At 34.9% G+C, this 10,884-nt stretch overlaps 1 protein-coding gene across 1 annotated transcript in view; it reads left to right on the top strand.

Moving 5' to 3' along the window:
- Nucleotides 1-854: 854 nt before the first annotated feature.
- LOC107677308 (calcium/calmodulin-dependent 3',5'-cyclic nucleotide phosphodiesterase 1C-like) overlaps nucleotides 855-10,884 on the top strand; it is a gene marked incomplete at its 5' end in the record, with an annotated part of 25,825 nt that continues 15,795 nt past the window's right edge. The window contains 7 exons of the mRNA XM_016472178.1: nucleotides 855-973; nucleotides 3,190-3,372; nucleotides 3,693-3,759; nucleotides 7,788-7,904; nucleotides 8,393-8,533; nucleotides 9,981-10,081; nucleotides 10,170-10,298. Of these exons, the coding sequence (XP_016327664.1) occupies nucleotides 855-973; nucleotides 3,190-3,372; nucleotides 3,693-3,759; nucleotides 7,788-7,904; nucleotides 8,393-8,533; nucleotides 9,981-10,081; nucleotides 10,170-10,298 (857 nt within the window). The remainder of the gene's footprint in view (nucleotides 974-3,189; nucleotides 3,373-3,692; nucleotides 3,760-7,787; nucleotides 7,905-8,392; nucleotides 8,534-9,980; nucleotides 10,082-10,169; nucleotides 10,299-10,884) is intronic.

Below are 10,884 nucleotides of genomic sequence, written 5' to 3'. Positions count from 1 at the left end.
AGACCCACACAGAAAAACCTCTCTATGCTGCTCACACCTGGGACGTTTGGCCTTTTGATGTGGTCCTCTGTCCACATGAGTGAACATAGTTAACTTCAGAGATGCTATATGTGGCTCATAAACAAATCAGCAATGCAGACTGTTCACTGAATTATAGCCATGGTGCCAGAGACTTCATGATGCTAATATTTTTTGGGGGCACCAGTTGGGATCCAAAGGAAAAAAAGAAAACACTTCTTAAAAAGTTTAATATGTGTTTGCCTAAGTTAGCAAGGAGACATTAAACTAAGACAAAGCAGGTTTTCACTGCATGGCTATTATTATATTGTGGATTTTAGCACTGTTGGAACTCGGCATTCAAGACTGGAACTATGTTTATTATAATAAACATTCAGTCTGTTCAGATAACAGCTGAACTCTTTGTCAAAATCAACACAGAACAGATTAGTTTATTTCTCAGTAGTGAAAAGAATCTGGAGACGGTCAGCAACATAGATAGCTTTTATCATCTTTTGCAGTAAAGATGATGGATGAATCTGTTTGCTTTGTGTAAAATGTATTTGGCAGCTACAAACCACCAGCAAATGTACAGCACACATGGGCTTCAAGCTGACTTTTAAAGAAAACTTTAACTTGCCTCAAAACTTTTGCTTTAAGCAATTGTTTTCCTTCGAAAATGTAAATAGTTTCTTAATGCCTTGAGTGTGTCAGAATTTAATCCTGTTTACAGCAAGACTTGGTTTGAATATATTTTATTTGATCTTTTCTCCACTGTCCTGGAGAAAAGACAAAAGGCCCATTAAATCCAAAAATAACTTTTTTCCTAATCAAATTCCGTTCTTTTTTTTTTTTCATTCAGGCTGAGATGTTTGGTGAAACAGTTGGAGAGAGGTGAGGCTTCTGTTGTCGACTTGAAGAAAAACCTAGAATATGCTGCATCCGTTTTGGAATCTGTCTACATTGAAGAAACGAGGTAAGCACAACACATACATACTGAATTTCTCCCTCTCTTTTTCTTTTGGCGAATATTAAATCAACAAATTTGAGGTCAGAGGTATGTGTTGTTCCTAGAGTGTGTTTAATCTCTAAAGCTGTTCTTAAAGCTCTATTTGAAATAAAAATGCAAATGGAAGAGGGATTGCATGTGTTCTGTAATGCTGTCTCCTCACTGGCATGAGTGCCACAGCATTTGATGTGCTTTAATTCAGTTGTTTAGAAAGAAATGGAAACATTGGCAACCATCTGAGAAGGAAATGTGTCACTTATCGAATTAAATGCAAATTTTGCATCATTCACTCACCCTCATGTTTTTCCAAACCTGTTTGATTTACTTTTTCCAAGAAACACAAAAGGAACATTTTTACTGAATCTACCTATTGTTGTTGTTGTTGTTGTTTTCTATGCACTTTTTTTTTTTAATTGTATCAAAATGGATGCAAAATGCCATAGAAATATCATTAATATAGTCTATAGAAGTTTGTGTATCATATTGTGTTTCCCATGTGATAACTTTATAAGAAGAACAGACCAAATTAATTAACAGAAAGTCTTGATATCCTCCCTCGCTCTTTTCGACATGAAGCAGAATCATGAATCAAACTAATTGAGTTCCACTCGCAGCACCATGTGACATATGACAAAAATATTGATGGTAAATTTAGACTTTTTGTCATAATTTTGACGTCATCATTTTGTTTTTTATCTCATAATTGTGACTTATGTCGTAATTATCATTTAGTTTGACAGTTTTGATGCTCACAATTGTCTTTTTATCTTATAATTTTAACTATCAATTTTGACTTTTTGTCATAATTATGACTTGTCATAATTTTGTCTTTTATCTCATAATTATGACTTGTGTCATAATTTTGGCTTTTTATATCATAATTATCATTTAGTATGTCAGTTTTGACTCTCACAATTGTCTTTTTATCTCATAATTTTAACTGTCAATTTTGACTTTTTGTCATAATTATGACTTCTCATAATTTTGTCTTTTATCTCATAATTATGACTTATGTCATCATTTTGGCTTTTTATGTCATAATTATCATTTAGTATGTCAATTTTGACTCTCACAATTGTCTTTTTATCTCATAATTTTAACTGTCAATTTTGACTTTTTGTCATAATTATGACTTATGTCATCATTTTGGCTTTTTATGTCATAATTATCATTTAGTATGTCAATTTTGACTCTCACAATTGTCTTTTTATCTCATAATTTTAACTGTCAATTTTGACTTTTTGTCATAATTATGACTTATGTCATCATTTTGGCTTTTTATGTCATAATTATCATTTAGTATGTCAATTTTGACTCTCACAATTGTCTTTTTATCTCATAATTTTAACTGTCAATTTTGACTTTTTGTCATAATTATGACTTATGTCATCATTTTGGCTTTTTATGTCATAATTATCATTTAGTATGTCAATTTTGACTCTCACAATTGTCTTTTTATCTCATAATTTTAACTGTCAATTTTGACTTTTTGTCATAATTATGACTTATGTCATCATTTTGGCTTTTTATGTCATAATTATCATTTAGTATGTCAATTTTGACTCTCACAATTGTCTTTTTATCTCATAATTTTAACTGTCAATATTTTGATTTTTTGTCATAGTCGATTTGTCATAATTTTGACAATTTATGTCATAACTATCAGTATATCAAATTCGACTGTCACAATTATGACTTTTTATCTCATAATTTCTTCTTTTATCCCATAATTATATAGAATTTTGACTTTCTGTCGCAGTTATGATTTTTTATCTTAGGATTATAATATTGTCAGTTTATGAAAGCATGATTTTCATTGTGGTGAAATGGGCTTCCATATGTAAGTATGTTTAGGTTATCAAACATGTTTGTATTTCCCTTGTCTTTGAAGTGGAATTGTATGTTTTTATATTTTTCTTTCCATCACTTTTGCTCAGAGGTGTTTTGGCTGAAATTTCATCTGACGTGATCAAAAGTGACATGACTTACCCATTTAGTGTCTTCAGACAGCAATCATGTCTTATATATATATATATATATATATATATTGTGTGTGTGTTTCTGCAGGTATGTGTGTGTGTGTGTGTGTTTCTGTGTTTCTGCAGGTGTGTGTGTGTGTGTGTGTTTTTGCAGGTGTGTGTGTGTGTGTGTGTGTGTGTGTGTGTGTGTGTGTGTTTCTGCAGGCGGTTGGTGGATACAGAAGATGAGCTCAGTGACATCCAGTCCGACTCTGTTCCCTCAGAAGTGCGTGACTGGCTGGCGTCAACTTTCACACGTCAGATGGGGCTGATGTTGAGACGGTCGGAGGAGAAGCCACGATTTCGCAGCATCGTGCACGCGGTGCAAGCAGGGATATTTGTGGAAAGGTGTGTGAGGGTTTTTCCAAAGCTAACAGTATCAAGTAAACACATTTAAACCCTGTAGGCACCCCACGGGTAATAGATGGAAACCGTCAAAGAACTGATAAAGAGCTGATACATTTTAAGCAGAGCCTGACTCATAGATTGATCAGGACTGACCTGTGACCCTGCTGTGCAGTTCCTGTCTTGTCTCATATTTCCAGCACTACATGCTCCTAAAATATTAATGTTAAAGGGCATCTGGAGTGAAACAAGGGATTTCCCCTCTTTTTTATTTCCCAGAAGCTCTCACACACTGACAGGAGTGTGTTATCTCTTTCTGACAGGATGTACCGACGGACCTCCAACATGGTGGGGCTGAGCTATCCGCCCAGCGTGATCACGGCCTTGAAGGTAATGGAACGGGCCTATCAGATTCTAGGTTGTGACCTCAAATGCACATATGCACAAACACATGCACAACCTGGTCACGGCATGAATGCGAAATGTGTGAATGCGACACATTTTGAATGCACAGTAGCTTATGTGAGAAACAACAAGGGGGAGATGGCAAAATCAGACCGTCTCCAAGCAAACAGCCCTGTTTAATCAACCGAAGTGCACAATTGATTTTTCCCTCGGCCAGCTTGGTTACCTGGCACACACTCACGGTTTAGACCGGACAGAAAGTTTTTAGCCTCTTTTTGGGATATTTGTCTAATAGAATGCAGCATATGTGGACAACACAGATTTATTTTTAACGCAAGCACACAACACTTGATTTATTTAAATGTGGAAAGAATCTAAATTATGCACTGATGTGTGTAGAAAAACATTTGGGGTCAGTTAAAAAAAAACGATTTGAAAGAAATAAATATTTTTGTTCAGCAAAGATGCATTAACTTGATCAAAAGTGGTAGTAAAGACATTTATGATGTTACAAAAGATTTATTTTGAACTTTATGCATCAAAGAATCCTGAAAAAAAGTATCACGGTTTCCACAAAGATATTAAGCAGCATAACGTCTTTCAACATTGATAATAATAAATGTTTCTTGAGCAGCAAATCAACATATCAGAATGATTTCTGAAGGATCATGTGACTCTGAAGACTGGAGTAATGATGCTGAAAATTCAGCTTTGCATCACTGGAATAAATTACAGTTTAAAATCAAATCAAATAGAAAGCAGGTATTTTAAATGGTTAGTTCACCCAAAAATGAAAATTAGGCTGTGTTTTACTCATCCCCGAGGCATCCTAGGTGTATATGACTTTCTTCTTTCAGACGAATCCAGTCGGAGTTATATTAAAAATTGTCTTTGATCTTTCAAGCTGTTTCATGGCACTCAGCGGGTGTTGCATTGCTTCAGTCCAAAAGAACTTAAATAAAAATCGCCCATCCATAAAAAATAGAAAAAATCGCCCATCCATAAAAAAAAGTGTCTCACACGGCTCCGGGGGGTGAACAAAGGCCTTCTGTAGCGAATTGATGCGTTTTTGTAAGATAAATATCCATATTCAAAACGTAATAATCACTTTAATCTAGCTTGTGCCAACAGTTGTACACAGAAGCAGTTCCGGGAGAATGACGTATGAGTTCAGCGTTGCGTATGCGCTGGTGAGTATCGTGAAAACCAACGTTTTACTTCTAATTCTTGACCGTTGTTTTGTTTTGATCTCTCCGCTGCATTTCCGCGTGCGTTACTTCTGAACGGCGCATGCGCAAAGCTGACCTCATACGTCATTCCCCCGGAACTGCTTCCGTTTACAACAGTGAGCGCAAGCTAGATTCAAGTGATTATTACGTTTTGAATATGGATATTTTTCTTACAAAAACGCATCGATTCACTACAGGAGGCCTTTGTTCACCCCCCGGAGCCGTGTGAGACACTTTTTTTATGGATGGGCGATTTTTATTTAAATTATTTTGGGCTGAAGCAATGCAACACCCGCTGAGTGGCATTAAACAGCTTGAAAGATCAAAGACAATTTTTAATATAACTCCGACTGGATTCGTCTGAATGAAGAAAGTCATATACACCTAGGATGCCTCGGGGGTGAGTAAAACGCAGCCTAATTTTAATTTTTGGGTGAACTAACCCTTTAAATTGTAATCACTTTTCACAAGATTGCCGTTTTTACTGTTTTTGATTAAATAAATGCCGCTTTTGTGAGCATGAGATTCTGTCCAAACATTAAAAAAAAACTACCAACCTCGAAACTTTTGAAGGCTACTATATTAGCCAAATGCAAAATATGCTGATTTTAATCCTTTTCTCCGCATGAAATTATAGTCCAAATTATTACATCTAGCAATCTGCTGTGATTCTATCAAGAATGCCATTTCAGAGCTGTTATCAGCCGCATCTGTTCTCCTATCAGCTTCTAATTCATTTTTTATTTCAACAATTTGTGGCAGGATGGCTTAGAGTTACTACCTTTTGTCATTTCAGTCATAAGTTTACAATCTTTTAAAGATATTCTTTTGTTCTGTGGCCTATTGTGATTAAAAATTCAGGCTGTCTGCATTAAAAGTGATTGTCAAAGATGTTCTTGGAAGGCTGTGTTTTGAATATCATATCATATCATATACTCCTATTACTAACCAAATGAGCAATGTGTGCAGTATGTTCACTTCAGATGTAAAAGAAAATGTAAAAATGAAATTTTTAAATAAAATTAAATGTTAAATAAAATTAAAACTTTACCAAAGCCTGTGTTGTGCTGAGCACTATGCATGTATGCTAGGGTTAAACATCTATTATTATTATTTTTTAACATATACTATTTGTAAACATCCAAACCCATTTAAATTCGGCATGCAACACAGCACAGAACCTTTCTCAAGGCTGGATCACAAAGGGCCAAGGTTCAAACTTTGGAAATGGAATCGAGATCTCCTGCAGTCCCCTATAACTTGTGTGCCCTTGAGTGAGTCAATTTCCTTCTCATTGCTTTATGTGCAGGTAAATGTATAAAGTAAGTGAGAAGGATAAGTAACAGAATACTAATACAGATGTTCTTGTCAAACAATAGCAGTAATTTCCTGGCTCTGTCCACCTAATCTTAATAGAAAATGAAGTTAATAAGCTGAAACTAATGAAGGTTTCATTTTATATAAAGAGTTTTTAATCCTCACAAGACCTCTTGCATTGTTCAAGCCTCATTTATAAAGATGTGTGATTAAAAATACAGTAAAACAGTAAAACTGAGATATATTATTACAGTTAAAAAATAACTGTTTTCTATTTTACTGTTTTAAAATGTAAGTTATTCCAGTGATGCCAAAGCTGAATTTTCAGTTTATGCCTCACTTTTAGCATAGGATCAAATACACAGACTTTAGGATCAAATCTGATTGTAAGAGTGTTTTCTAAATGAGGCAGCAGGTCTGTATTGAATGTCCTGGTGGCTTTGCAGCAGGATTTTGGCCTCTCTCTCTTGATTTCACAGCAGTCAGAGAATCTGCATATATATCTCCACATACAGCCTTAAGCTACTGAAAGCTCTCAGTCGTGACTGAGACAGAGTGCAGGACAAATATTCCAATCTGAGGATGTGAATATTTAATGCAGCATTTTGCAAATGTCCATCACAACCAACTAATCAAAAACCTTCACAGAACTTTCTTTGAAAGTGATGAGATGAAATAACAGAGGGTCAAACTGAGAGTGGATGGAGTAGAGAGAGAAAAAATAGAGACCACATAAACCACAGGCGGCCATAACGTAGACCAAATCTCTTGTATTATTACTGATGTTCATTTCATGACTCAGGATTGAAATGTACAATGATAGAATCACACATTGTTCATCACAGTCCCTGTTTATTAGGGAGGTGAAAGTAATTTATACGTTATAAAAAAAGATATGAGGCTGGTATTACTACATTATGTAAAAGCAGCAATTTGTGAGGCTCCGGGACTGTGAACATCTTGTCACGTTTATAGGCGTCATAAAATAAAGTCTCAGTTGCTCTTTCATAGCTCAGAAGATACAAAGAGATCTTATTTGTGATTTTTCTTTTCTATAGGAAGTTACGAAAAGTTATCCACAGTCATACTGTGTACAATACTATTTAAAAGTGGAGTCAGAAAGATTTATTTTTTTCTTGAAATTAATACTTTTATTCAGCAATAACGCATTCAAATAATCAAAAAATTACAGTAAAGACATTAATAATGTTACAGAATATTTCTATTTCAAATATAATGCTGTTCAATTTTGCCCTCACAGGAATAAATTACATTTTAAATTATATTCAAATAGAAAACTGTCATTTTAAACTGAAATGTTTGCCAATATTAGTATTTTACTATAATATTGGTCAAATAAATTCAGCCTTTTTGAGAATAAGAGACTTTAAAAAATATATATTTTTTTAAATATTCATAACTATATTGATAATAATGGTAAAGATGTGTTTTTTGTTGTTGGTCTAGCATGTGGACACATGGTCGTTTGACGTCTTCACACTGAATGATGCCAGCGGAGATCATGCACTGAAATTTATTTTTTATGAACTTCTCACCAGATATGACTTAATCAATCGCTTTAAGGTAAGATGCGTTTTTTTTTTTTTACCTCCCTTTCCTTTATCTGTGGATCTGAGTACATAATAATAGGAAAATCACATTTGGTCAGTTTTAAATTTGTTTTATCATTATTTATTTCATTTTCTGTTAGTTTATTTTTATTTCTATTGAATTTCATTTTATTACAATTATTGTTATTATTATTATTATTAAGATTTTTTAAACACTATTTATTTTTATCCATTTTCCCCTTGGTAACCACAGTTTGAAAACCCCTGCTTTATAGAACCTAGTCACTATTTATTAACTAATATGTTAACCTTGAGAAACCTATACTGCCAAATGTATTTTTATACTTACCAGCATTTACAAATTACACTTTTGAAATCACATTTACTGCCTGTTTGGACTCAACCATCCATCATAATGACATTTGTTCATCTTCAGTCCAGATGTTCATCTTCAATTGGCTATTTGACACTGTGTGTTGGCCTTTCTGTGCGTCTCCTCAGATCCCCGTTTCTGCTCTGGTGTCTTTTGTGGAGGCCTTGGAGGTGGGCTACAGCAAACACAGAAACCCTTACCACAACCTAATCCACGCCGCAGACGTCACCCAGACAGTGCATTACCTCCTGCTCAAGACCGGCATGGTTGTAAGTCCAGAACTGCACCACCAGAAACCTACTTCGCAAAAAAAATCATGACCTAGGCCCAGTGAATTCAAACAACAGCCTTGCCTTTGGGGATTTGTGCATGTTTATGTGTGCTTGGGTAGAATAATCATGTACATCGAGTCCCCTTGGTTGTTTATTATTGTTATTTCTGCTGAACTGAGCCGGTGAAGTATGTTTTATTAAGCCTGACACTGCACTTGAGGTATTTATTGAGGTTGGGGTTCTTGGAATGGAAGTAGGTGCAACGGTCTGCTCTCGCTTCACGATGCTGCTCATATACCAATCAATAGGAAGTTAATCTCCCTCGACGCCTCAAAACACGCTCCTGTCACTCCCGCCGTGGGCTCATTAACCTCTCTGTGATGTCTGGACATCACACTGGCGTTCTGACTAATTATTTGCCCCCTAGCATTTACACAGCTGATGATTTCTTTTTGTCATTCTGGCACTTTGGTGATTTAGTGTTAATATAAAATATTGTTATATGCACAGAAGAATAAATGTGCAGAAGAATAATGAACTAATATGATTTAATTTCCTTCATGCTTATCTTCAGTTTAGCAGAACGATATTATTTATTAGAGAATACGTAATGGGGCTTTAAATTGTCTCATAAGGAAGTGTTTTTCATTGAATATGAAAGGTGTTTGGAGTGATTTTTAGCACATTTTTTGCTACTGTTCGTATGAAATTTCCATCTGTTGTTTTTCTAGTTTTCCTCACAGTCCGCATGTTAAAACAAACATACACAGCCAGTGTATTTAATTCATGAACAAATGACTCTTTTGGGCTGGTTCTTTTTAGTGAATCAAAAATATACTGGAGACCAGTTAAGTCTGATTCCTAAACGAATGACTCTTTTAAGATGGTTATTTGTAGTGAATGAGAAATATTTAAGGCGAGCAGTGTAGTCTTGATTTCTGGGTGAACGACGAGTTGGTTCTTTTTAGTGAATCAGGGTAACCAGTTATTTTTAGTGAATGAAAAATATCCAGGCTGATCAGTGTAGTCTGATTCCTGAACAAATGATTCTTTAGAGTCATCTCTTTTAAATGATCAAAAATATATACTGGGTGACCAGTGTAGTCTGATTTCTGAACAAATGACACTTTAGAGCCGGTTCTTTTCGGTGAATCAGATATATACAGGACGAGCAGTGGAGTCTGATTTCGACTCCTATGACTCGGTTCTTTCAATGAATAGTTCAAAAAGATGAGTTACTTGTTTGAATCGGTCTCAAATACTGTCCTCTATAATTTACAGCATTAGCAGAGAGAGACTTTCTTTCACATGTTGGCACAATGGGCATTATAACTGCAATATACCCAAAAGAATCAGAATTGAACAGACTGTATCAAAGTGCTTCAGTGTAAATGGGATTTTTCTTGTTGCTACAGCATTTCTCTTGTTATCTCCCTTCTTCCAGCACTGGTTAACCGAGTTGGAGATCTTCGCTATGCTGTTTGCCGCTGTTGTGCATGATTACGAACATACCGGCACCACCAACAACTTCCACATACAGACCAGGTACTATTGCAGTTAAACACCATTGTCATTCAGTTCAGCAAACCGAATACATCAATGGCCTTTAACAGAACTAATGTGTGTTTTACAGATCCGACACAGCCATACTATACAATGACCGTGCCGTACAGGAAAACCACCATGTGAGCTCTGCATATCGCCTTCTGCAGGAAGACGATGAAATGAACATCCTCTACAATTTGTCGAAAGATGACTGGAGGTTAGAAACGTGGTGCAAATTAGCACAATAAGTAATCTTAAAAATTAACATTCAATTTAGAAACTAAAATTGTTTTACAGCATAATTCTATAGGAGAAAATTTTTTAGTCGCACAATGAGCATATTTGGTAGTTCTGGACTGGTGCTTTTATATCAAGAGTTTGCAAACGTTTTGGTGCAACATTTCCCTAAATATGATCATCCCCTTGCAGTTCACCCATTTCCTATCATATAAAGGTAGTTATATATTTTTATGTATAGTTTATACTGTGAAAAATAAAAAAAAATTATAAATAGGTGAAATATTTATTATATATCAAATCAAATATATTAAATGTGATAATATGTAAAATGTGTAAAATATTATCCGAAAAATATTTTGTTTTTATTACGTTGACACTGTGTGTATTTTTTTCTGCTCTCTGTTAGAGAACTTTTAGATGTATTAACCCAAAGAAAATAAAACTATGAATGTCAGTAGAGTAAAATAATTGTATTTAGTCTCATGATTTCTGGATGTCCAGTAGAAAACAAAATAAAGCAGTCACATTCGACCAGTTTTAACACAATTTAACACACTTTAGTA

Source organism: Sinocyclocheilus anshuiensis, unplaced genomic scaffold (assembly GCF_001515605.1).
Source record: "Sinocyclocheilus anshuiensis isolate Anshui unplaced genomic scaffold, SAMN03320099.WGS_v1.1 scaffold392, whole genome shotgun sequence".
Taxonomy (NCBI): Eukaryota; Metazoa; Chordata; class Actinopteri; order Cypriniformes; family Cyprinidae; genus Sinocyclocheilus; species Sinocyclocheilus anshuiensis.
This window is presented reverse-complemented; position numbering and strand designations above follow the sequence as displayed.